Source organism: Dipodomys merriami, unplaced genomic scaffold, assembly GCF_024711535.1.
Source record: "Dipodomys merriami isolate MVZ:Mamm:240054 unplaced genomic scaffold, mDipMer1.0.p SCAF_156, whole genome shotgun sequence".
Taxonomy (NCBI): Eukaryota; Metazoa; Chordata; class Mammalia; order Rodentia; family Heteromyidae; genus Dipodomys; species Dipodomys merriami.
In genome coordinates this window covers 2,612,717-2,640,580 of record NW_027202893.1, presented here as the reverse complement: position 1 = coordinate 2,640,580, position 27,864 = coordinate 2,612,717, and the positions used below count along the sequence as shown (strand labels likewise).

The 27,864-nt window shown below is 43.7% G+C and overlaps 1 protein-coding gene across 2 annotated transcripts in view; it reads right to left on the bottom strand.

Moving 5' to 3' along the window:
- LOC138827512 (tuftelin) overlaps window positions 1-27,595 on the bottom strand; it is a 50,380-nt gene extending 22,785 nt beyond the window's left edge. Inside the window, exons 1-6 of one of the 2 annotated variants that reach the window (XM_070023095.1) lie at window positions 27,487-27,595; window positions 7,161-7,235; window positions 6,678-6,779; window positions 4,026-4,112; window positions 2,533-2,622; window positions 323-388 (exon numbers count right to left, since the gene is read on the bottom strand). In XM_070023095.1, the coding sequence (XP_069879196.1) occupies window positions 323-388; window positions 2,533-2,622; window positions 4,026-4,112; window positions 6,678-6,779; window positions 7,161-7,235; window positions 27,487-27,546 (480 nt within the window). In that variant the 5' untranslated portion in view covers window positions 27,547-27,595. The remainder of the gene's footprint in view (window positions 1-322; window positions 389-2,532; window positions 2,623-4,025; window positions 4,113-6,677; window positions 6,780-7,160; window positions 7,236-27,486) is intronic. The other variant, XM_070023096.1, reaches the window with a different exon arrangement.
- Between the last annotated feature and the right edge of the window lie 269 nt (window positions 27,596-27,864).

Here is a 27,864-nt window from a genome sequence, read left to right as displayed (position 1 = left end):
GCTTGAACTCTGGGCCTGGGCGCTGTCCCTCAGCTCTTCAGCTCAAGGCTAGCGCTCTACCACTTGAGCTACAGCACCACTTCCAGTTTTCTGGTGGTTTATTGGAGATAGGAGTCTCACAGTCTCTCCTGCCCGGGCTGGCTTTGAACCGCGATCCTCAGATCTCAGCCTCCTGAGTAGCTAGGATTACAGGCGTGAGCCACCAGCGCCCGGCTGCTTTTTACTTTTCTATTGCTTACATTTTTACACTAAATAAATATTCCTCTTGGAGAGATAATGTGACACAGAAACGTATCCGTCACCAGATCCTCCCATTACCTACCTCAGGTGAGCTATTGTATAGAGTGGTGGGACTCTGACCAAAGCCATTTGGCTTTTCTAGCACCACCTGTTCAAAGAGAAACAAAAAAGACAATGTAACCAATAAACCAAATAACTTCAAAGCATTATATGCCTAAGATTCTAAATTTTAGTGGCAAAGAAGGAGATAGGAGAGAAGTAGGAAGGAGAGGAAGCAGGAAGGACAGAAAAGAAAGAGAGAGAAAAGAAAAGAATGAGGTAAGGAGGTAGGAGTGGAGGGAACAAGGGAGGGAGGAAGGAGGTTAAAAAAGAAGAAGAAAAAGATTTCCAGTGTTCCAGAGGCAAACAGAAGCCAGAGTAAGTGGAAAGTAGTCTTGAGAAAGGATACTCTAACCTTTGTTAGACCTTGCAGCCAAACTGGAAAATATGTGAGGCCCATTCCTCCTGGGAAAACAAGCGGCTGCTTGCCACAGACAACACTTTTTTCCCTTTGCCCACTGGGATCCTGACAAGGCTTAACAAAGCATAATCAAACGGGGAAGGAGGCTACAGTTCTTTCTAACCCACAGCATGATCATTCATCCTAAGACGGCTAGTTTGTGCCAATAAGAAGCGGGGGCTTTTCAGTCAGTCTCTGAGCACTCTAAGTTCAGTGCCTCTGCTATATGACAAAGGACCTCCCACTAGCCAGATGTAACATCACCCACCATAAGTTCTATTTTCAACCAAAGCTAAATGGGTTAGGAAATGTCCAGCAAACAAAACTTAATTGTGTCCTAAACAGAGAGGAACTTTCCTAAAAAGTTCCTCATTCCTTTCCTTTCTTTCTCTTTTCTGTCCTCCCTGCTTTCTTCCTCCTGTTAGGCCACTGTTCCCTTCAGGGGGAAGAGGACAAGGTTGATGGAGAAATACCCCCCCCCCCCCAACTGAAGTAATATAAATGAAGATGAGAGTGAAGACACCAAGGGACAGCTCTGCTCTCCTGAGAAAATTCTTGTCCTAGAATTTTAAGAAAAGATGGAAAGCAGGATCCCAGATTTTCCATCCAAGGAAAGATTTACCCAACTTACTCATGCTTTTCACATCATACACCCTGGCTGGGGTTAGGGATACAGGGAAATGGAAGTGAACCTGTAGTCTCAAGGAGTTTCCCATCCCAGGGGAGAGATAGCTGTATACATGGATAAACAACAGGCCAAGACTTCCTTTATATTGTACACGTCACCCAAACTGATCAAGGTCAACTTACCAAAAGCTTCCTTCCTTCTTTCCTTTCTTTCTTTTTTTGTTGGTTGTGGGGCTTGAACTCTGGGCCTAGCACTGTCTCTGAGCTCTTCAGCTCAAGGCAAGAGTTCTACCACTTGAGCCACAGAGCCACTTCTGGTTTTCTGAGTGGTTTATTGGAGATAAGAGTCTCACTGACTTTCTTGCCTGGGCTGGCCTCGAACAGTGATCCTCAGATTTCTGCTTCCTGAGTAGCCAGGATTACAGGCATGAGCCACTGGCGCCCAGCTTACTTCTTTTTTTCTTTCCTTCCTTCCTTCTTCCTTCCTTCCTTCCTTCCTTCCTTCCTTCCTTCCTTCCTTCCTTCCTTCCTTCCTTCCTTCCTTCCTTTCTGCAGGCCTGGGGCTTGATCTTAGGGCCAGGGCACTGCCCCTGACATTCTTTTGCCAAGACTAGTGCTCTACCACTTGAACCACAGCTCTATTTCTGGCTATTTTGGTAATTTATTAGAGATAAAAGTCTCATGGACTTTCCTTCTTGGCCTTCAAACTGTGATCATCAGATCTCAGCTCCTGAATAGCTAGGATTATAGGCATGAGCCATTGGTGCCCAGAAAAAGTTTACATTTATAAGTGACTGTCTGTCTTTGTGTGTTTGTGCGCACGTGTTGTGTGTGTGTGTGTGTGTACACGTGATAGAACTACAGTTTGAACTCAGCCTCACAGAGTCATGCCTCTAGCACCTTATTTTGTATTACATAATTGTCTTTGCAAAGTGCATTACTAGACAATTGATCACACAGTCTTTACAGATAAGAGGATATGTCAATAAGTTAGGACAATTTATGAAAATTCAATTTTGTGCAACATTACAAGAGCAGGTTACTTAGGTACAGGCTGATGCATGTAAGCGTACTTATTGAGAGCCCTACCTGCATTGTGAGCTCTTAGAGAAGCCAGCGTCCCTTAGATCCTCTCCCTTCCAGGCTATGGTGCCCCATTCCCTCACCTGTATCTCCTGTCGATTGAGAGAGTCTCCTGGATCCCTGTCAAGCTTGCTACTTATATCCTCCCGGAGCTTCTGCAGACAGTTCCTGGCCTAAGGAAGGGAGAGAAAGATACTTAAGCTTCAGATTAGGGAAAGAAACGCTCTTTGTGGTTCCCCTGCTGCCCTACTATTATGAATCTTGTACTGAGTACTGGCTAGGGGACAAAGGAAAATGGTCAAATGGGGCTCTCCTGCACAGCAACAAAACAGATGAGTCCTAACCTGGCTATCATTTTAGTTGAGAAGAAACACAACACAAAGGACCAATAACATGTATATAGTATACAGCACAGTGTATGGTATATATAGTACAATATATTTATGGGTATTTATAGATATAGGTATATGTGTGTGTGTGTGTGCGCCAAGAAAAACAAGCTGGGGGGGCTGACAAAGGCTGGGAGGTGGCTGACAGCACTGGATGGAATAGTCCAGAGAGAATTAGTTGGTACACTGTACTTCATAAGTATGTGTTGGTGTGTGTGCGTATGTGTCTGTGTGCACACGTATGTGCACGTGCGTGCTAGTACTGGGGCTTGAACTAAGGCTATTTCATTTTCACTTAGCCTTTTCACTCATAGATGGCACTCTATTACATGAGCATCCCTCCATTCCAGTATTTGTTAATTAATGGATTGGATCCAAAGGGTCAAAAATGGTATTTGAGGGAATGATGGGGGGGGTACACTTGATCAGGATACATCATGCATATATGAACATGTCAAAAGAAAACCCTAATGTACGACTAATTGATACTAATAAAAAAAAAAGTGGGAAAAACTGGGTGCCAGCAAACCACTCATGTCTGTAATCCTAGCTACTCAGGAGATTAAGATCTGAGGATCAAGGTTAGAAGCTAGCCTAGGCAGGAAAGTCTATGAGACTTTTATCTCGTATTAACCACCAAAAAGCTAGAAGTAGAGCTGTGGCTCAAGATCTAGGGCTCTAGCCTTGAACAAAAACACTGTTGGACAGCACCCAGGACTTGAGTTCAGGTCTCAATACTGGCATGGAGAAAAAAAAATAGTAGAAGAAATAAAAAATCCTCACAAATCATTACATAAATGAATGAATAAATAAACAAGTATATCTGACACATGGGAACACATGGAGGCATTTCAGGAATATAAAGGGAACAAAAAGATGAAAGAATCTATAATAGAAAGGATCCTCAAAATATAAGGTATAGAGAAATGGCCTAAGAACTTCTCACAAAAAGGAGTACTGGGGCTGGGAATGTGGCTTAGTGGTAGAGTGCTTGCTTAGCAGGTATGAAGCCTGTGGGGTTTGACTCCTCAGTACCACATAAATAGAAAAAGTCAGAAGTGGCACTGTGGCTCAAGTGGTAGAGTGCTAGCAGCAAAAGAAACTCAGGGATAGTGCCCAGGCCCTGAGTTCATGCCCCAGAACTGTCACAAAGAGAGAGAGAGAGGTGGGGGGGGAGGAGTACCCACCTCCTGAATATACTGGACCTCACTCTTTAGCTGGTTAATATTCTTCTCATGGATCATCTTGTCTCCAGATCTTCCCTTCAAGTAAACCTGGAACAGGACAATGACACTGTATATTACCAGATCTCAAGTTCAATTAATTCCATACAAAGACATGGCCTCAGCTATTGGTGGAATGCAACCTGTTACTACCAATTTACAGGGGGGCAATCTGGTAATTCAGATCAGAAGAGTTAAATAATATACTTACTCATAGACTTACTAAATCAACAAGTACAAATGTGTCCTAATAAGTTTAGCCAAACAATATGCAGCCATTGTCATAAGTACTCCTGTGTTTACCATATTTATGTAAATTCATGGAAACCAGGCTGGAAGAATGCATACCAAACTACTTACTGTGACTCCTCTTGTGGAAGAGGGCTATGACTCTGCATACCATGCTTGAATCTTTTACAATTAAGAAAACATAGCTGGGCGCCAGTGGCTCACGCCTGTAATCCTAGCTACTCAGGAGGTTCAGATCTGAAGATCACAGTTCAAAGCCAACCTGGGCAGGAAAGTCTGTAGGACTCTTTTTTTTTTTTTTTTTTTTTTGGCCAGTCGCGTGCCTGAACTCTGGTCCTGGGTATTGTCCCTCAGCTCTTCAGCTCACGGCTAGCACTCTACCACTTGAGACACAGCACCACTTCTGGCTCTTTTTGCTTATGTGGTGCTGAGGAATTGAACCGAGGGCCTCCTGCGTGCAAGGCAAACACTACCACTGAGCCACCTTTCTAGCTCTTATCTTATCTCCAATAAACCACTAGAAAACCAGAAGTGGCGCTGTGGCTCAAGCGGTAAGTGCTCACCTTGAGCGCAGGGACAGCACCCAAGCCCAGAGTTCAAGCCCCACAACTAACCAAAAAATAAAATAAAAAAGCAAATCTTTCTGTATTACTTGTACTATGAAATACATAGACAATTTACTAACATTTCTGTTCAACAAAATATTGTATATAGTTACAAAACAGTGAAAACAGACAAAATGCCCACTAATGAACATTTAATTAAATTGGTCTTTAATAAAATACTCTGCACCCATTAAAATGCCAGCTATTTATGTTTGTAGACACAGAATATATGGGATGGGGCTGAGCATAGTGGTACATCTTTGTAACCCAGATACCCAGAAACAGAAGTAGGAAAACTGTGAGCTTGAGGCTAGAGAAAAGTTATTAAGATCCTGTCTCAGGGCTGGGAATGTGGCTTAGTGGTAGAGTGCTTGCCTAGCATGCATGAAACCCTGGGTTCTACTCCTGAGTACAGAAAAAGCTGGAAGTGGTGTTGTGGCTCAGTGGTAGAGTGCTAGTCTTGAGCAAAAGAAGCTTAGGGACAGTGCCCAGGCTCTGAGTTCAAGTCCCAGGACTGAAAGGAAAAAAAGAGAGATCCTATCTCAAAAAAAGCAAAAACTCTATAGACTAAAAAGCCTATAAAATAAAATTAGGCTGGGCGCTGGTCACTCACGCCTGTAAACCTAGCTACTCCAGGGGCTGAGATATGAGGATCACAGTTCAAAGCCAGCCTGGGCAGGAAAGTCTGTGAAACTCCTATCACCAATTAACCACCAGAAATCCAGAAATGTCACTGTGGCTCAAAATGGTAAAGCCAGAAGTAGCGCTGTAACTCAAGTGATAGAGTGCTGGCCTTGAGCAAAAGAAATTCAAGGACAGTGAGCAAGCCCTGAGTTCAAGCCCCAGGACTGGAAAAAAAAAATCAGTACTGATACATGCCACAAAACATGCATGAACTTTGAAACTATGCTAAGTATAAACATGTATCTAAAGAATTCCATATAGTTCATATGTACTAATTTATGTACTAATTCCATATAGTTAATATGTACTAATTTAAAAGAGTAGGGAAAAAAATAATCAGACATATATATTATATGATTCCATTTCTATGAAATATCCAGAGTAGTCAAATTCAGGAAGACAAAAAGCACATTAGTGGCTTTCGAGAGCAGAGAGGAACTGGAAATATTCTAGAATTAACAGAGGTGATTGGCTGTACAAGTCTGTGACATATTAACAATTATTAAATTTTTCTCTTTACTTATTCATTTATTTTTGTTGGTTGTGGGTCTTGAACTCTTGGCCTGGGCACTGTCCCTCAGCTCTTCAGCTCAAGGCTAGCACTCTACCACTTGAGCTACAGCGCCACTTGGTGGTTTTCTGGTTGTTAATTGGAGATAAAAGTCTCATGGACTTTCCTTCCTGGGCTGGCTTTGAACCATGACCCTCAGATCTCAGCCTCCTGAGTAGCTAGGATTACAGGTGTGAGCCACCAGCGCCCAGTTACAATTACTAAATTGAGTATTAGAACTGATCCAACTATAACATATGGAAGTTATGAAAAATAACAAATGTTTTAATTTTACAAACATTCAGAAAAATCATCCTATCAATCCCATGCTGAAGGCCAAGTCACTACAGGCAGACTCTGTTCTCCTGGTGTTAACTAAGATCTGTGCAGGAGATGATCAGGAGCCAGTCTCTCAGGTCTGGGTCCTTGCAGTCAAACCACAAGCTACCTCTGGCAATGTTCACCACTCCCTCTCCTACGTCTGCAGGGAAAAAAGGAAGGAGGAAAGGGGAGAAGAATAAAGCATACCTTAATGATCTCCTCATGTCCATCGTTGGATTCCACCATTTCCGAAGCCAGGGAATGACCAGCTGAGTGGCCAGACACCATGGCATAAGTCTTTGTGCCCGCCTGCCAGAGAGAGAGAAGGGGCTCAAAAAGGACTCTGCAAACCCCTGCCCCTGACCAATGCAGGAGACCTGTTCCTCAAGAGACTTGAAGTATTAGTCTGAGATTCCCCTCCAAACATCATTTAGAACCTCTAACAAGCCAAACAGCAGCAAGATCGTGGGGTGGGGGAACATTAGTAGAACATACAGTTTGGTTTTCATGTTAGTGGGGGGAAAGGGGCCTCACCCCCCAAAGCAGCACATAATGCTGAGCTCAGCTGAAAGCTGAAAGCTTGTAGCAGCAAAGGCAGCTCCCAGCAGCATTGGGATGAGGAGACAGCAACAAGACAGAAGAACTGGCCAAGGAGAAGAGGCCTTCTTGCCCCACCAGAAACCTCTATACCTTCTGGGCTATGTGCTCAAGTTCATCTCCTGTCAGTTCACTCTGGAGAGTCAGCCTGAGAATGTCCACGCTGCCCTAATAATGACAATGACAGCAACAATAACCCCTTACTTTTATAGTCTACAACGTACTACCAGTGACAGTGGTTTTGCCAGCTCTGTGGAATGGGCTGTTTTCTATGGTCAATTCACAGACAGGAAAACTAAGGTCCAGAGAGGTGGTATTAACTTGCCCAAGATCAAATCATTCCTGGGTGTTGGCATATTTCTGGGTCATCTGACAATCTTCTTCCCACCACACTAGAGACCATAAAGCACACTGCTCCATACAGCACCAGAGGGCTGTCCTGAGTTCCAAATTACAGGGGACACATTGCCTGGACACTTCTTTCCAAATGGTGGAGAAGTTACTCCTGGACTGGTCATTTCTAACCCAGAATTTCTGCTCCTGACAAGCAGCCAGGAAGTTACAGAAGCCCTTTATAAGACTAGGATAACCTTTCTGAACCAAACTGTAAGGAAGTACTAGAATTCAAACCCTATTTCCCTGAGCCATATGGAAATTATCCAAATGAAAGCAAGAAAGGGAACAGATTTTATTTATTTATTTTTTTTTGGTGGGTTGTGGGGCCTGAACTCTGGGCCTGGCTGCTGTCCCTTAGCTCTTCAGCTTAAGGCTAGCACTCTACCACTTGAGCCACAGCGCCACTTCTGGCTTTTTTTTCTGCTTATGTGGGGTTGAGGAATCGAACCCAGGGCCTCATATGCATACAAGGCAAGCACTCTACCACTGAGCCACCTTCACAGCCCAGGTAATAGATTTTTATCTAAAGATCAGCCTCATTTTCAGAAGATGAGCAGATTTAATTTCCAAACTCAAAGGGTAAAAAACAAAAAAACAAAAAAAGAAACACTTTTGTGGCCAAGAGGTGGTGGATCATGCCTATGATTCCAGCTACTCAAGAGGCTGAGATCTGAGGATCTCAGTTCAAAGCCAGTCCAGGCAGAAAAATTCCTGAGACTCTTATCTATCAGCAAAAAGTCAGAAATGGAGGTATAGTTCAAATGGTAGAGCACCAGCTATGAGAGAAAAACCCAAGCAAAAACTCAAGCCTCTGAGTTCAAGTCCTAGTACTAGCTGTACACACACAGACACACACACACACAGACACACACACACACACACACACACACACACACACACACACACACACACACACACACACGGGACCATAAAAACCCAGTGGGAAGCTGGGAGTCACAGGCTCATGCCTATAATCCTATCTACGCAAAAGGCCAAGATCTGAGGATCAAGGTTTGAAGCCAGCCTGTGCAGGAAAGTCTGAGAGACTCTTTATCTTCATTTAGCCAGCAAAAAGCCAGAAGTGGAGGTATGTCTCAAATGGCAGAATATCAGCTGTGAGCTAAAAAGCTGAGTGAGAAACTGAGCCAGAGCTTGAGACCCAGAGTTCAAGCTTCATTGCCAGGACAAACAAACAACCCCCCCCCCAAAAACAACAAAAACAAAATCTTGTGAAGGGATGAGTAAGAGAGAAAAGTAGGGGATGGAAATTTGGGAAGACAATAACCTTGAGAGAGGCTAGCAAGACAGAATGACCAAACGCTGCCAGTAACCTATATTATATGTGGTGCAGAATAAGCTTAGCCCTTGGTTCCCATGAGCGAAATGAAGGGCTAGAAGCCAGGCCCAGGTGGCTCACACCTGTAATCCTAGCTACTCAGAAGGATGAGATCTGAGGGCCATAGTTTGAAGTCAGCTTGGGCAGGAAAGTCTGTGAGATTCTCATCTCAAAATAGCCAATAAAAAAGCTGAAACTGGAGCTGTGGCTCAAGTGGTAGAGCTGTATCCGTGAGTACAAAAGCTCAGAGACAGCACTCAAGCCCTGAGTTCAAGCCCTAGGACCAGCACATATACACACAAAACCAACCCACAAACAAAACCAAAACTTCGCGCACGCATGCGCGAGCCCACGTGCTTGCGCACACACACACACACGCACACACACACACACACACACACACACACACAACACACGTAGTCCAAGTTGGCCTCTAACCCTCAAATCTTCTGCCTCAACCTCCCAGGTACTGGAATTTCAGATGTGCATGCCCACACCCAGTAAACCTCCGTGGATTTCTTTTGAGAGGGAAATAGAACCCAGAGCCTTCTACATACTAAAGCATGTGCTTTACCATTAAGCTACTACAGCTCTCTCGTTTTACAAAAGCACTTAACTCCTACTAAGCAAAAGCCAGAACCATACAAGATTCTTCACTGGCTGGGTCAACTCACTTCATTTTTTTCTCTTTTCCAATGCACCCTGTGCTTTTCAACTTTACTATCATTGCTCTCATCATTTTTCTTCTTGCCTTAAATATCCTTGCTTCCCATTTTCTCCTAGGGCATCTACGAGTTTCACAAGTGCTCATGTTAAAAGGCCACATCTTCCATGACGCGCCTAGCATCCTGTGGAAAACACATCCTCCCCTCCCTGAATTCCCTCAGAACCGGAGAGTCTCCCATGGCATCTGCCTCTCAGTTATTTATGTTCCATAAGGAATTGCCTTTTCTACCATCAACTCCTCAAACACTGTTGTCATCCACAGCTCCGAGCACAGATTAAGTACTTTCTGAATGCCCAGTGAATGCAGTGTGATATTTAGGTTGAGAGAATAAAACAAAAGAACGAGGGGATTATTTCAAGATAGCCAGAATTACTGCCAGTTCTTTTCCTCAGGACATGAACATAAAATGTTGATTAAAAAACTGACTCCCCATATCTAGAGGAAGCTGAGCAAAGCCAGGGCAAGAGTTAACTACCCAATGAAAATCATCAAGCCCAGTGTGTTTCATTAATCCAGGCATTCCAGTAAATAAAGCATAAACAATTAGACTGGGTGGAGGACTGTAAAGATTATCCCATCCATTCATTCTAATGAATTCATGGGGTTCATTAGAATCCCAGATACAGCAGAGAAAGAAATGGGTGAGTTTTAAAAAGTACTCATAAACAAATGCTGAAAATTCCTTTCCCAAACTTGACAAAAGACATAAACCTACAAATCCAAGAGGCCAAGCAAACCTCAAACAGATAGACCTAAAATTCATATTGCAATAGATCATAATTAAACTTCCAATCATAACTAAAGACTATTTTTTAAAGATCTTGAGGAATGGAGGAGGTAATAATGCTTGATAGGAAATGTACTCAGTACCTTACTCATATAACTGTAACTCCTCTGTATAGTACTTTTACAATAAATATATTTTTTAAAAATCTTGAGGGGGCTGGGAAGATGGCTCAATGGTAGAGCACTTGCCTTGCATGCATAAGGTCCTGGGTTCGATTCCTCAGCATCACATAAGCAAAAATAAAAAAAGTTGGAAGCGGCGTTGTGGCTCAAGTGGTAGAGCATTAGCCTTGAGCTGAAGAGCTGAGGGACAGCGCCCAAGTCCAGAGTTCAGGCCCCATGACTGGACCGACCCCCCCCCACCGAAAAAATCTTGAGGAATAAGGAATGAAGAAGATAGAGGGAGTAGGTTTCATCTGGGCACATTGGATGCATACAAGGAAATGTCACAATCGAATTCCCCCTTACACAACTAATATATACTAATTTTTGAAAACTTAAAAAAGATTTAAAAAGGGGCTAGGTAGGTGGCTCAAAGGTAGAGTGCTTGCCTTGCATGCATCAGGCCCTGGGTTCAATTCCTCAGCACCACATAAGCAGAAAAAGCCAGAAGTGGCGCTGTGGCTCAAGTGGTCCAGTGGTAGCCTTGAGCTGAAGATCTGAGGGACAGCGCCCAGGCCCAGAGTTCAGGCCCATGACTGACAAAAAAAAAAAAAAAAAGATCTAAAAAGAGACAGAAAAAAAATGACACCTTACCTATTCCTATAGTATAATAGATTTAGACAGATATCAAATTGGATCTCCAGTATCACAAAGACAAAACAAAAACCAGATACAACTAGACAAAAAAGCCAGCAGGAATATAGAATTTTATATCTATATATAGAGATGTATAGATATTTACATATAAAACATGGTGGCAACAGTGGCTCACATCTAAAATCCTAGCTACTCAGGAGACTGAGATCTGAGGATCACAGTTTGAAGCCAGCCATGGCAGAAAAATTTATGAGATTTTTTTTTGTTGTTGTTGGTTGTGGGGCTTTGTCGCTACCGCCTCGACCAGCAAGGAGACGCGACACCGGACTCTTCTCTCTGCCGTTTATTCAGGACCTTTTTTTTTTTAATCTTGTGACCCCAACCCCGGGGAGAATTCCCCACAGCCTTAAGTACCCGCTGGGTAGCCAACCCTGATATGCCACGTGGGAACCACCAATAGGTTCAGGTGCGCGGAAGCAAGCCAGATTCTTTGCCTTAGCCATATCAGGAGTTGTTTACCACGAGAGCACTCGCCATCCGGAAGGCGGAGGGCGGAAGCCGGCACCATCTTCCAGGTGCGGCCTCTCGCAGCTCTCTACAGGGCTTGAACTCAGGGCCTGGGTGCTATCCTTGAACCTCTTTGTGCTCAAGGCTAACGCTCTACCACTTGAGTCACAGCACCACTTCTGTTTTTTGAGTGATTAATTGGAGCTAAGAGTTTCTTGGGCACTTTTCAGCTTGTGCTGTCTTCAAACTTCAATCCTCAGATTTCATCCTCCTAAGTAGCTAGGATTATAGGCATGAGCCACTGGCACCCAGCTCATGAAAGTTTTTCTCCAATTAAACACTCCAAAAGAGCAAAAAGTGAAGCTGTGGCTCAAGTGGCAGAGAACTAGACTTGAACACAAAAGCTCAAGGACAGTGCCCAAGCCCTGAGTCCAAGCTCCAGGACCAACACACACACAAAAAAGAATATATAAAAACAATACCATCTGCCAGGTGCCAGTAGCTCACACCTGTAATCCTATCTACTCAGGAAGCTGAGATCTGGGAATTATGGCTCAAAGCCAGCAGGGTAAGAAAGTCCATGAGGCTCTTCTCTCCAACTGACCACCAGAAAACTGGAAGTGGTGCTGGGGCTCAAAGTGGTAGAGGGCTAACCTTGAGCAAAAGAACTCAGAGAAAGTGCCCAGGCCCTGAGTTCAAGCCCCATGACCCACCCCCCCCCAAAAAAAATCCAAAAACAATACCATCATCAACCAATAGACTAATCAACATTTATAGAACATTCCACCATGAAAAGAAAGTGTACTCTTTCATATGGCTATGAAACACATGACAAAACAGACCATAATCTCAGCCATAAAACCTCAAATTTAGAAAAATTGAAATCATATAGGATATACTGTCTGAACATAGCAGAATCAAAGTTTTTCTTTAAAAAAAGTAACAGGAAAAATACGTGGAAAATTTCTAAGGACCAGGAAAAAATAAAATTATGTAATTTAATAATATTATGTTTTAATCATTGAACTGAGTGAAAATGAAAATAGAATATCAGATATTGTGGAACATAGTAAAAGCAATTCTGAAAGGAAAATTCATAGTATTAAATGTGTACATTAGAAAAGAGGACCTAGGCTCTGGTGGCTCATGCCTGTAATCCTAGTTACTCAGGAGGCTGAGATGTGAGGATCACATGGTTCAACACCAGTCCAGGGCAGGAAAGTGTGTGAGACTCTTATCTCCAATTCCACCAGAAAACTGGAAGTGGTGCTGTGGTAGGTAGAGCACTAGCCTTGAGCAAAAGAGCTCAGGATAGGGCCTAGGCCTTGAGTTCAAGCCCCCAGAAGAACAACAATAACAACAACAAGAAAGAAGAAAGAAAGAAAGAAAGAAAGAGAGAGAGAGAGAGAGAGAAAGAGGAAGGAAGGAAGAAAGGAAGGAAGGAAGGAAGGAAGGAAGGAAGGAAGGAAGGGCCAGGTGCTGGTGGCTCATGCCTGTAATCCTAGCTACTCAGGAGGCTGAGATCTGAGGATCTGAGGTTCAAAGCCAACCCCAGCAGGAAAGTTTGTGAAGCTCTTATCTCCAATAAATCACTAGAAAACCGGAAGTGGCACTGTAGCTCAAGTGGTAGAGCACTAGCCTTGAGCTGAAGAGCTGAGGGACAGCTCTCAGGCCCAGAGTTCAAGCCCCACAACCGACAAAAAAAGAAGAAAGAAAGAAAGAAAGAAAGAGAGAGAGAGAAAGAGAGAAAGAAAGAAAGAAAGAGGAAGGAAGGAAGGAAGGAAGGAAGGAAGGAAGGAAGGAAGGAAGGAAAGAGAGAGAGAGAAAGAGAGAAAGAGAGAAAGAGAGAAAGAGAGAAAGAAAGAAAGAGAGAGAGAGAAAGAAAGAAAGAAAGAAAGAAAGAAAGAAAGAAAGAGGAAGGAAGGAAGGAAGGAAGGAAAGAAGGAAGGAAGGAAGGAAAGAAGGAAGGAAGGAGAAGAAAAGAGAGGGGCCTGGAAGATATAGTAGAGTACCTGCCTAGTAAGCCCTAAGTTCCAGCCCCAATACCAAGAAAAAAATGTACTAAATTATTCATTTAAGCTTCTTCTTCAATAATTTAGAGAAAGAGCCCATTATGTTAACATTTGCCTAGCATACTTGAGGCTCTGGGTTCAATTGTTAGTACTAAAACATTTTTTTTAAGATCCAGGGTAGCTCACACCTGTAATCCTAACTAATCAGATAAGACTTAGAAAATTGAGGTTTGGAGTTAGCCAGGGCAGAAAGGACTAAGACGCTCTATCTCTAATTAATGAGCAAAATGCTGAACTGGAGGTATGGCTCAAGTGGTAGAGTGCCAGCTGTAAGTGAAAAAGCCAAGCAAGAGCACAAGGTCCTGTAAGTTCATGCTCCAATAATGGTACACACACACACGCACGCACGCACGCACGCACGCACGCACGCACAGAACACACTCAAGGCCCTAGATTCATTCTCCATCACCATCATCAATAACAAAAGAAAGATAACAAAGGGAGAAGTATAGATGTATATAAGTATAAAGAGAAGGCATGTACAAGTATAGTCACAGCAAAATTTTTTGTAATGGAAAAACAGTAGAAACAACCCTAATGGCTCACTGACAAGCAGATGAATTCATTAGCTTTGGTATATTATAGCACAATGACCTACTGTTCTACTATGAAAATAAATCAGCTACAACAACATGCATTGACATTAATAAATCTCAAAGTCTATGTTAAGTAAAATAAAAAACCTACATAATATGATAACTATACAGAATTCAAAACATGCCAAACTAGGCAATATATCATTTTGTGTGTGTGTGTGTGTGTGTGTGTGTGTGTAAAGTATTAACTGAAGCAGCAAAAAAGTAAACACAAAATTCTAGACAGTGATCAGTTCTGTGGAGGAAGCAGAAGATAATGATCTAGAAGGGCCCTTGGTTGCTTCAAAAGTATGGTAACCAGGTCCAGCGCCTAGTAGCTCCTAGCTACTCAGGAGGCTGAGATCTGAGGATTGTAGTTCAAAGTCAGACGAGCAACAAACCGTGAAACTCTTATCTCCAATTAACCACCAGAAAACTGGAAGTGGTTCTGTGGCTCAAGTGGTAGAGCGCTAGCCTTGAGCTGAAGAGCTCAGGGACAGTGCCCAGGCCCTGAGTTCAAGGCCCATGACTGACCAAAAAAAAAAAAAAAAAGAGTGTAGTATTCAGCTGTTTATTAAGTTGGTTGTCAGTATACAGTTGTCCATTTTATTGTTATGCTTTAAAACCTTCCATATGTCCAAGTCATTGTTCTTGCTTTTCAGGAAAGCAATTTTTTTTTCTTCACATAAATTTTGCAGATACTTGGGCACTAGTGGCTCACACATGTTATCCTAGCTACTTGGAAGGTAGAAACCTGAGAATTGTGGTTCAAAGCCAGCTCAAGAAGAAAAATCCCTCAGACTCTTATCTCCAGCAAAAAGCCATAAAGTGAAGGCAAACTGGTAAAGCACCAAGCTGAGTAAAAAGCTAAGTAAACCATGAGGCCTTGGGTTTAAACTGCAGCACCAGCAAACATACACATGTGTATGCACGTGCATGTACGCACGCATACACGCATATGCACACACACACACACACACACACACACACACACACACACACACACACACACACACAAGCCTGCAAATATTGCTCTTAGACCAACTGAATGGCAAGAATTAAAGACACTAGTAATACCAGAATTACTGAGAATGCAGGGAAAAAGACTAGTCTCACTGCATTGCAAATCCTTTGACCCAATTTAGGAATATACTCAAAGATACTGTGAAAACCAGCTGACTACAAAAAAACTGGGGCTTAGTGGTAGAGTGCTTGTCTAGCATTCATGAAGCCCTAGGTTCGATTCCTCAGTATCATATGCCAGAAGTGGCACTGTGGCTCAAGTGATAGAGTGCTAGCCTTGAGCCAAAGATGTTCAGAGACAGTGCCCAGGTCCTGAGTTCAAGCCCCAGGACTGGCAAAAAAAAAAAAAATCAACAAAAACTGTAAGTAACAGCAATATTTCCTAATAGGTGAATTAATGGATAAAGTAACAAACACACTCAAGATAACATCAAAATATTAAGTATCATACTGTTGATAAACATCTAAGAACAGATAAGAAAATATCACCAAGAGATATTAAGCCCCCCCCCCAAAAAAAAGCTGGGAATGGTGATACATACCTATAAACCCAGGTATTTAAGAGACTAAGGCAAGATAATCTTGAGTTCAAGGCCAGCCCAAGCTACATAGTGAGTTCAGGGCTGCCTTGGGCAACTTAAAAGATTATCTCAAGATAAAAAAGGGCTGGAGGGCTGGGAAGGTAGCTCAGTGGTAGAGCGCTTGCCTTGCATGCCTGAGGCCCTGGGTTCGATTCCTCAGCACCACATAAGCAAAAAGAAAAAAGCCGGAAGTGGCGCTGTGGCTCAAGTGGTAGAGCGCTAGCCTTGAGCTGAAGAGCTGAGGGACAGCGCCCAGGCCCAGAGTTCAGGCCCCACAACTGGACCCAAAATAAATAAATTAATTAATTTTTAAAAAGGGCTGGAGACAAAGTTCAGTGGTAGTGTTTAACTAGTATATTCAAGTCTGTGGGTTCAGTCTCCAGTAATAAATGAATGAATGAATGAGAGAGAGAGAAGGAGAGAAGGAAGGAAGGAAGGAAGGAGGAAGGGAGGGAGGGAGGGAAGGAAGGAGGGAGGGAGGGAATCAGACATCAATTCACAAAATATGATTTCTTGTTTATAAGCACATATATATACATACTCAAAGTTTTGATAATTGCCAACTCCTATAATAGAAATTACTGTATGTGGGATCTTGTTGGGCCCTCTCAAAGGGCTTTACATGAATTAACTCATTTAAACCTGGCAATAGTTTATAATTATTATCAACATCCTCATTTTATAGATTTAAAAACTGAAACACAGAAGTATCTTGTTCAAGGTCATACAAGTATTCAGTGGCAGCCAGGATTAAACCTAAGTCTTGTGACTCATTTGGGCTCTAAACCACCATGCTATGTGACATTTGTTGAAAGTAAAAACATAGGTGTCAATAGCTCACACCTGTAATCCTAGCTACTTAGGAAGCTAAGATCTGAGGAACAATGTTCAGAGTTGGTCCAGGTAGACAAATCTGAGATTTCACCTCCAATTAATCAGCAAAATACTAGATTGGAGATTCTGCTTAAGTGGTAAAGCACTAGCCATGAGTGGGCAGAATTTAAGCCCCAGCACTAGCGCATGTGTGTGCATGAGTATGCGTGCTAGCACGTGTGCACACATATGTACACACACACAAAGTAATTACATAGGAAAGCATGGATTCATACACATCAAAGAAGAGTAGGAATAAGGCTTTTCTTTCTATATACTTCCATGGTATTTAACATTTTGGCAACAAAAATGTGTCTGCATAATACTCCTATAATAAAACATACAAAGAGAAGGGAAAAAAGGTACTAAGCTTGGAGTCAGAGGTGGAGTGTGAACTCTGACTGATGTCTCTTAATCCTTGAGCCAACCATTTCATCTCTGGGCCTCAGTTTTCTCTCTGTACAGTAGTGGTGATCTGAACCACACTGCCCACATTTTAGGCAGGGCCGGCAGATGCAAAAGAGCAATGTGAAAATGCTTTGCAAACCATAAATCACTTCTCAAAGATGAGGCACCATTACTTTTCCCAAGCAGCTGTGCAGGCAAAGGGTGGGAAAAGCACATTATTTAAATGGAATTGAAGAAGAATTTAAGGCTCTCAGTACCTCATCATCCTCTAGAAGCAGAAAATCCTGTCTAATCTACAAGGGCACCAACCTCACCCCTCAACCCCAACTCAGAATCAAGGATGGAAAACCTAGGATTTCTGTCTGATTGGCGCGATTAGTTGTTCTCTGAAGCTGGATGACCTCATGATTATAAGCAGACTCCAGAAAGCCTTAGAGATACCTCAAAAATATCTGGCAGGGTGGTCCCCACCAGGCACTCTGCGTAGAGCAAGAAGTGAAGTGGATTCTTCTTCTCTAGGGAAAAAGGAGTAGCACTAATCACAAGGTAGGCCACCTCTAACCTCATAAACACTTTCAAGGAGAAGCCAGCTACCTCTAAATTACAGGCAGCCTCTCTACTCTGTTCAAACAACTCTCCAGTGGTGACTCATTCCTCAAAGCCAACAGGGGCTTGGCGATCAAGACCTCAAGGAGAAGCATTAGGAGATAAACAAGGAGGTTCCAGGGAGATAAGCCTGCAGGCTGCAGAGGTTCTCACACCACAGGTTTATATGTGAAAGAATAGACTCATGGGGGGAAAAAAAATCTAAGGAGTTGGGGGTGAGGGGGAGGAGTATAATGAGTGGGTGTTAAAAGTAAGACTCTGGCTGCCTAGCATGCATGAAGCCTTGGGTTTGATTGCTCAGTACCACATGAACAGAAAAAGCCTGAAGTGGCACTGTGGCTCAAGTGGTAGAGTACTAGCCTTGAGCAAAAAGAAGATCAGGGACAGTGTCCAGGCCCAGAGTTCAAGCCCCAGGACTGGCAAAAAAAAAAAGTAAGACTCTTTGTAAAGGGAAGGCAAGTACAGGAGAGGCCCCGAGCTGGAGACCCAGCACCTTGTATCCCCCTGTTCTCCAATCCTGTCCCCTTTCTCACCCCAAGTGTACAAGATCTCTCAAGCTAGAGTAGCAGCCACCTCAATTTGCCCACTCTGAAAAATGGAAATTGCCATCACCTTGTAATAACAGGCTCTGAAGAGGCCAGGATGGGGAAACCCAATAAGGTCAAAGAAGAGGACCAGATGGATGGCTGGGTAATGGTCCTCTCCCAGGGGAGACACCCAACCCACCTGATGTGTAGGTTTGGGGTACCTGAAATTGCCTTCTACAGAAGGGCCCTTCATTAAGTAGAAGACAATCACTCCACCTTCCAGCCAACAAAATGGGTATTTGCTTTTTATCTGACTGCCTACCCAGAGGCATGGGCTGGTCACACTATGCAGAAGGCTGAGCTGAGTGACTAGATGATATTAGAAAAAGGGATTAAAAGCTGGGTACCCAGGGCTCACACCAGTAATCCTAGCTACTCAGGAGGCTGAGATCTGAGGATCACAGTTCAAAGCCAGCCAGGGCAGAAAAGTCTGAGACTCTTATCTCCAATTAACTATCAGAAATCTTGAAGTGATGCTGTGACTCAAAGTAGTAGAGTGCTAGCATTGAGCAAAAGAGCTCAGGGACAGTGTTCAGGCCCTAAGTTCAAGCCCCACAACCAATGAAAGAAAGAGTTTGTGGCCCCAAAATTGCTGTTAAATAGAGAAACAGGGAGGGAAAGGAAAGCAATCTGGGTGCTGGTGGCTCAGACATGTAATCCTAACTATTGAGGAGGCTGAGATCTGAGGATCTCAGTTTAAAGCCAGCCTGGGAAGGAAAATCTGCAAGACTCTTACCTCCAATGAACTACTCAGAAAAAGCCAGAAGTAGAGTTGTGGCTCAAAAGTGGTAGAGCACTAGCCTTGAACACAAAGAGGCTCAGGGACAGTGCCCAGGCCCTGAGTTAAAACCCCAGGGCCCGCAAAAATAAATAAATAAAATGAAGAAGAAAAAGAGAAATGGGTGGTATTCTAAATAGGCAGCCCTTCTCATTAACCTGAAGCCCTACATGGAGGCCTGGCAGGGAGAGGTGGGCTCCCCTGCTGATCTAATTTTTCTCCAGGATACCTATTAGTGCCCAGGTAGCCTACAATGAATGAATGGTATAGGAAGGTTCCTCAGAGAACTTCTCCAAAGGACTGCCAAATATGACTCTCCTCTCTATACTCTGACCAGCTTGCCTTGTGTTTTTGCTGGCCAGTCCTATGGCTTGAACTCAGGGCCTGGGCACTGTCCCTGAGTTTCTTTTGCTCTAGGCTAGCACTCTACCACTTGAGCCACAGCACTTTGTCCAGCTTTTTCTGTTTACGTGGTACTGAGGAATCCAATACAAGGCTTCATGCAAATTAGGCAGGCACTCTACACACTAAGCCACATCCCTAACCCTTGCCTTGTGATTTGCTTTATTTCCCTTTTCTTCATCTATTCTAAACCATCCTCTACCACTCCACAATCTCTTTGCTTCCCATTTCTGCTAGCCAGGCTTAAATCTGGACCACTAGCCTTCTTGGCACATACCTTTTCCCAATTAAACCTGTCCACCCATAGGAAACAAACACGTTGCACAAGACAGCACTGTGACCCAAAGAGGCACAGATCATAATTACCAGCAGGTGAGGAAGCTTGTCCCACCTGCTCTGAGCACACACGTCTGCAACTGAAACCATCTAAACGCACACCTCCCTCCACCCTGGTGAAATATGGACAATGTTGGCACTAAATGCCTGGTGATTGAGTAACCCTCCTTTCTCAGATCCTCCCTTCAATCCTCCCGCAAAAACCATCATTCCCCAAATTCCTGGCAGCCTAGGAGATGTCGGCTGCAGCGTTCCTGAAAGTGCCTGGCAACAAATGGGGGAGATGAGAAGATGTGAGGAAAAATTTATAAGTGTTGGTCAAGTCTCATGACTGCAAGAAACAGTCACCAAACTTGAAATGTTCCTCTCTCCACCCAGATGTTTCTTCCCTACCCAGGTGTCACAGAGCCAGGCCCTCTATCATTTTAGAACTGAATCATTCCATTGGAGTAAGCACCAACGTTTCCAAATCAAGCCTCTCAAAATGCAAATGTTCTGGAACTGGAGGTGTGGCTCAAGTGGTACAGCACCAGGTAAGCAAGAGAGCTAAATGAGAGCTTGAGGGCCTAAATTCAAGGCCCCATGCTAGAGAAAAAATTAAAAAAGCAAATGTTCTGACCCAGCAAGTCTACTCTCAGATATCTCTCTCCAAGAGAAATGAAAACATATATGTCCACATAAAAACCTGCACACAGGGGCTGGGAAGGTGGCTCAGTGGTAGAGTGCTTGCCTTGCATGCATGAGGCCCTGGGTTCAATTCCTCAGTACCACATAAGCAGAAAAAGCTGGAAGTGGCTCTGTGGCTCAAATGGTAGAGTGCTAGTCTTGAGCTGAAGAGCTGAGGGATAGCGCCCAGGCCCAGAATTCAGGCCCCACAACAGACAAAAACAAACAAACAAACAAAAAAACCTGCACCCAAAATTTCACAGCAGTATTATTCACAGTAGCCAAAATATAAAAACAACACAAATGTTGGTCATCATTTGGCCATGATGAACAAATCTATAATACAGTCAACAGAAGTCTCAGAAGTTTCTCAGTGATTACAGCACTTATTTAGCATGCTACAAATCCTAAATTTAATCCCCAGCACCAGAGTAAAACCAATAAATAAATAAATAAAAACACTGTGATTTTCAGTTTGAAAATGAGTAAGAACGTTATAATGCAGGTGAACCTTTAAAACAGCATAGAAATTGAAAGAAGCCTGTCACACACTGATTACATTTATTTAAAATGTCAAAAAGTAAATTAGCAGGCCTGGTGGCTCACACCTATAATTCTAGCTACTTAGGAGGCTGAGATTTAAGGACTGCAGTTCAAAGCTAGCCCGGGCAGGAAAGTCCGTGAATCTCTTATCTCCAATTAACCATCAAAAAATCCAGAAGTGAAGCTATGGCTCAAGTGGTAAAGCACTTGCCTTGAGAAAAAACAAATACCTCAGGGACAGTTCCCAGGCCCTGAGTTAAAGTCCAGGACTGGCACAAGTGCACATGCACACACAAACACACAGAGTAAATTCATAGAGAAGGAAAGTAGGCTGGGAGTTACCTAAATCTAGAGAGACTGGAGGAACTGGGAAGTGACTTCTTGTGGGTCAGGATTTCTATAAAGTGAAGAAAATGATCTAAAGTTGAATTATTGATGAATGCCCAACTCTTTAGAATATACTTAAATCCACTAAATTGTATACCTTAAATGGGCGAATCATATAAGAATTAATTTCAGCTGGGCACTGGTGTCTCATGCCTACAATCCTAGCTACTTAGGAGGCTGAGATCTAAGGATTGTGGTTCAAAGCCTGCCCAAGCAGTAAAGTCCATTAGACTCTTATGTACAATTAACCACCAGAAAATCAGAAGGAGAGCTGTGATTCAAAGTGATAGAGCACTAGCCTTGGCCAGGAAAGCTCAGGGACAGCACCCAGGCCCTGAGTTCAAGCCTTAAGACCGACAAAAAAAAAAAAAAAAGAATTTCAATAAAGCTATTATAAAACAGATTAAGTTCATGGTAAGCTTTCCAATAAAATGGGGCTTAGCCAAGCACTGGTGACTCATGCATGTAATCCTAGATATTCAAGAGGCTCAAATATGAGGGTTGTAAGTTCAAAGCCAGCCCAGGCAGACAAATCCAAGACTCTTAACTCCAATTAACTAGCAAAAAGCCATAAGTGGAGGTGTAGCTCAAGCGATAAAGCACCAGCTTTGAGAAGAAAAAGCTAAGAGAGAGCACAAAGCCCTTAATTCATGTCCTAATAGCAGCATGTGCACACATGCACAAGCACACATGCATGCATACACACACACACAGACATACACACACAGACATACACACACAAACATACACACACAAATATACACACACAGCCGGGCGCTGGTGGCTCACGCCTGTAATCCTAGCTACTCAGGAGGCTGAGATCTGAGGATTGTGGTTCAAAGCCAGCCTGGGCAGGAGAGACCGTGAGACTCCTATCTCCAATAAAACCACCAGAAAACCGGAAGTGGTGCTGTAGCTCAAGTGGTAGAGCGCTTGCCTTGAGCTGAAGAGCTAAGGGACAACGCCCAGGCCCAGAGTTCAAGCCCCACGACCGACAAAAAAAAAAAAAAAAAAACACAAATATACACACACAAACATACACACACAAACATACACACACACACAAGTGGGGCTCAGGAGAGGCTTGACATTAAACTATTTCAGCTTCTGAGGTCTCAAGAAAATGTCACCTGTTCCATGGTCTTAACTACAAATTCTAAATCTACCCAGCTGTTAGAAACCCTCTGACTAAAGCAAATCCAAAACAAAAGAAGGGTAATCCTGGTAAATTAGAGAGTATCACCTTATTAGAGAGCCCAGAGAAACAGTGTACACTAGTTGCACTGGTCAGAAGATCAGAAAAAGAGGAAAGGGCACTGAGAAGGATGTCAAAATATAAGCCCTGAACATAACTCTGTGTAGAAGCAATCCTGGCTGAGTTAGAACTAGTAAAGGCCCTCAGCTCTTTGCCATGGGTCTATCCACATAGGCCTCTCTTACCCTTGAGACCCTTATTGCAGAAGGACCTAGACTAATAATGAAAGAAAAGAGTAGATAAGAACAAACAAATGTCAATACAATAGGAAGGAGCAAACCCACAATACCTATGTGCCTCTGGTTATACAAAATAATATTTATTGGAATGAACTCTGGGAAATGGGGAAAAAAAAAAAAAAAGCAAACTTTGACCAAGCCAGAGAATTCATAGACTCTCCGGCTTGGGTGCCCACAAAAGGTTAAATTAGTCTAGTTCAAGTCAGTAGCAAACAGGAAATAGTAGTTAATATCTGAGCATTTACCATGTGCCAAGAACCGTACTTAATGTTTCATATGTATTATCTTACTTAATCCTTATAGTATGAAGAGAAGGGTATAATTATTATCCCTATTTTACAGATTAAGAAACTGAGAATAAAGAAATGAAATTACCAATGTAATCTTTGGCAAAGGAAACATCAGAGCCCTAACTACAGCCCATCTTAGATTCCCAGACCCAGGTTTTTAAGTAAACGATGTTACTAATAGAAAGCTTAAAATTGTAATATAATCACACTGGGATTATGGTAAAGCAGCATGTAAGAGGCAAGGAGTATAAATCTGCCTATAGCTCATTTAACAGGAAATCAATAAGTGTTGAAAACTGATACATCAAGCAATATCACTATAAACATTTTATTTAGAAAACATGGAGGTTTACACCAGACAAAACAGCTAAAGTTGGCAACTTATATGGAGCAGACTTGTAAGCAGAGGATTGTTATATTCTTTTTAAAGCTGTTTAAATAAAATGTGTGTGTTTGTGTGTGTGTGTGTGTGTGTGTGTGTGTTGGGTTTTTTGGTCAGTCATGAGGCTTGAACTCAGGACCTGCACACTGTCCTGAGCTCTTTTGCTCAGGCTAGCACTCTACCATTTTGAACCACAATGCCACTTCCAGTTTTCTGGCGGTTAATTGGAGATAAGAGTCCACAGACTTTTGTGCCCAGACTGGCTTTGGACCACAATCCTCAAATCTCAGCCTCCTCAGCCGCCAGGATTACAAGCATGAGCCACCAAAACCCACTACATATAAAATATATATTAAAAATATCTTGAAAAGAAGAAGAGGAGAGAAGAGGAGGAGGAAGGAGGGAGGGAGGGAGATACACCATGCCAAAGTCTAATGCCATGGACACTTGTTCTTTTTTTTTTTGGTCCAGTCGTGGGGCCTGAACTCTGGGCTTGGGCGCTGTCCCTCAGCTCTTCAGCTCAAGGCTAGCGCTCTACCACTTGAGCCACAGCGCCACTTCTGGCTTTTTTCTTATGTGGTGCTGAGGAATCGAACCCAGGGCCTCAGACATGCAAGGCAAGCGCTCTACCACTGAGCCAACTTCCCAGCCCTGGACATTTGTTCTTTAACCACACAGCTTCTACTCTCCTCCACTAGTAAGAATACTTGTTTTTGTTCTGGAGAGTATCCCTCAAGTGGTTGGTTAATCTAATTTTGTAGGTCTATCAATCAAGAAACTCTGTCCTATTCCCAGTCAGGTAGGGATATAAGGGAACAGTGGTATCCTCTTCCTGGAATCTTAGTGGCAAAAGACCTAAATACATAGATCCAATTCACCCAGAAATAAAAAGTTCCCATTAGTTCTTTGTACTTACTTAAAGTCTCAGGACTCTGGATTTCCTCGGTTTAGACTTTTAAAAGTTTTCCCTTAAAGTTTGTACACTGCCCCATTTCCTTGTAAGAAATTATGCCTCGGGGCTGGGAAGGTGGCTCAGTGGTAGAGCGCTTGCCTTGCATGCCTAAGGCCCTGGGTTCAATTCCTTAGCACCACATAAGCAAAAAGAAAAAAGCCGAAAGTGGCACTGTGGCTCAAGTGGTAGAGCGCTAGCCTTGAGCTGAAGAGCTGAGGGACAGCGCCCAGGCCCAGAGTTCAGGCCCCACAACTGGACCAAAAAAAAAAAATTTTTTTAAAAAAAAGAAGAAAAAAAGAAATTATGTCTCACAGTAGGAATTTGTTAACTGCTATTATAACCAAAGGAAATTAATGAAGATGTCTAATAAAAATGGGTTTGAGGTTTATTTGTATTTTATGTGCAATGTAACCAAAGGGACTTACAAAAAAATACATTTTTCCCATCATATATATCACATATATACATATACATATGTAAACATACAGATTTGAAAGAAACGTCCTGCTAAAAAAGTCTCCCCTCACCTAACACTTTGAGAATGTGAATTCTATTTATTTTTATTTATTTATTTTTGATCGGTTGTGGGCTTGAGCTCTGGGCTTGGGTGCTGTCCCTGTGCTCTTCAGCTCAAGGCGAGCACTCTACCACTGGAGCCACAGCGCCATTTCCGGTTTTCTAGTGGTTTATTGGAGATAAGAGTCTCACAAAATTTGTTGCCCAGGCTGGCTTTGAACCGAGATCCTCAGATCTCAGCCTCCTGAATGGCTAGAGGCTACTCAGGCGTGAGCCACTGGCGCTCAGCTTCTATTTTTTTTTAATGCTGTTCTTACTCCCACTACATTGATTTCAGACCCACTAGTGGTTATGGTGTGCAGTTTTCAAAAACACTGACTTCTTGTAGCAGTTGCATCTACTTCCAACAATAAAAACAACCCAAGGTGTGTCCTAGCCATATTTCCATATCAATGTGTGACTAAGGCACAAGCCCACTCATGGACAAACATTAACAGGGTCCCAGGGTCTTGAATCCCAGTAGACTGGGATACCAACTGTCTACACTGCCAATTCCAGGAGAGAGAAAAAAAATGTCTGTTCATTTATTCATTCACTTTGCACATGTGCTGAACACTTTTTGATGGTATGAATATATGGCAGGTTCCTGGGGACTGTCCAGAGCCATAAATTCTATATGCATGCTGGCTCAGAGGAGAGGAATCCAGGACAAAGCTTGTCTCCTGACTGATAGATTGTTTATCATCTCCTCCTCCCCTTCTTTAAGAGCCCAGAAATGTCTCCAGGATCTAGACCTGGGCAGTGACTACTTCATTCCCAGCACACAAGTTCAGCCTAGACAAAAGGAACAAAAGGGAACAAAGGGAATTTAGGGCCGCCCCATTTGCTACAGAGGCTTCTGGTTAGCTTCAAATTTATCTATGGTTATTTGGAATTCCTTGTTTACTGTTTTCCCACCTATTCTTTATGCCTAGCAAACATTCAGGAGCAAGATTCATTCTCAATGTTTTCAATGTCATGGTAGTAGACTTCTTTCTGGATCCCTTTTCTACAAGTAAAATGAAGCCCAAACAACCCTCTCCATTTATTTCACACTCTTTGCTCTTCCTCAAACCATTTTAAAACAGCAAGAGTATGGACTAGGACTTGGGGCTGGAATTTTTTTTTTTCCTCCCTATTTCTTCAGCATCCCATAGCTGGGAAAGAAAAGAGTGTTGTTGTCCTACTAGGGTTGGACAGTAACAAGACTTGCAATGTGGCATAAATGGTGAGGAAACTGTTAACAAAATTAAATGATCTTCTCTACTCTAAACTTCAAATAAGCACCTATTCTACAAAAACTCTTTGAAGAAAGCTGGATTAAGTTCTACCTCAATTGGCATGCTGAGACAGGCAGAAGAGAATCAAATGAGGGGAGCATACAAACTCCCCATCACTTTGGCTCCCATTTCACTCTTGCCTATTGATGATACACTACACATCTGTGCTGGGTTTGATTCCAGGCCTAGAAAACACTCAGCCATAAAGTACCTTTGCCAATGGAGAGCATATGGTCAACTTTGGGGCAGGAAGTCAGAGACTGAGGGAAACAAGGCAGACTTGCTTGCAGTGAAGAAAGAACACTCCCTCTCTCTTCAATCTTCAATCAGAAATTTCCCTCCTGAGGTCCACATCCCTTCACTTCTCTCAGCCAGGGTTCTGAGAGATTCCCTACATCCATTTGCGCTGGATGGAATCAACACCAAGAAAACTGTCCCGGGAAGCGATCGGTGGGCCAGCAGAGCGAGAGGAGCAGAATAGCAAGGGGTATGGAGAAATCCGAGAGGCGACCACCGCGTGGAAGGCCCTGTCCTTCTTAGCATTTAAAGGTTAAGAGTCCCTGACCATCCTCCCAGTAATGTGAGCCCTACCGCCCCCAGCTGCGATTCCAGCTACTAGGATTTCACCCTTTACAACCTTCGCCCGGTACTGAACACCTGAAGCACCAGAAAATTCATCGAGGGGCCTCTGAGGTCACCAGGACCCACGGAAGAGCTGATTCCACCCCCACGAGGTCCAACAGAGCGCCGGGATCCCGTCTCTGGAGCTCCTTCTCCAGCGACCCAGTCTGGCTGCCCACGGGTCGCCTGAGTCAGGCGCGCCCAGGCGTGTGTGGTCCCAGCCCGGGTCTCGCCCGCGCCGAGTCTCCGGCGGCAGCTGCAGCGTCCCCCCCCACAAAGGGCAGGAACATCCCCAGCCCTGGAGCCCCAAGAACCCCCAGCCCCACCCCGAGCCTCCACTAACCGCCTCAGGACAAGAGAAAAGAAAGAGCCGCGGGAGCTCCCCGAAGCCAGGCTCCAGGTACATGTCAGTGAACTCGGCGCGGGCAAACCGGAGCGGTGGAATCGGAAACCGAGAATAGCCAAGCGGGGAAGGCGGCGTGGGCACGTTTCCTTACCACGGTCTGGCCTTCGGGGTGCACGTCCACCAGGGTACACCAGTTCCGCGTTCCGTTCATCTTCCCGCGGGGGTCAGAGCGCACAACCCACCCCTCCGCCCTGCTGTCCGGTTCCTACTGGGCGGCCGCACGCGGAACCTCCCCCAGGTATAGGCGCGTCGGGGGCGTGAGCGAACGTTAGCCACGCCCACCACATGCTGTTCGCCAACGAGGGCGAAGGAAAAGACAAAGTGGGCGGTGTCAGGAGCCTTCCGGGCACGCCCCATTTGCGCTGGTTAAAATTTACATAAAGGTGGAGCTTAGGCGTGACCTGGGGCTGCTTAACTGAACAGTTTTTTCTGGGCTTCTGGTGGTGCTTTAATATTCTTTTTTTGTGTG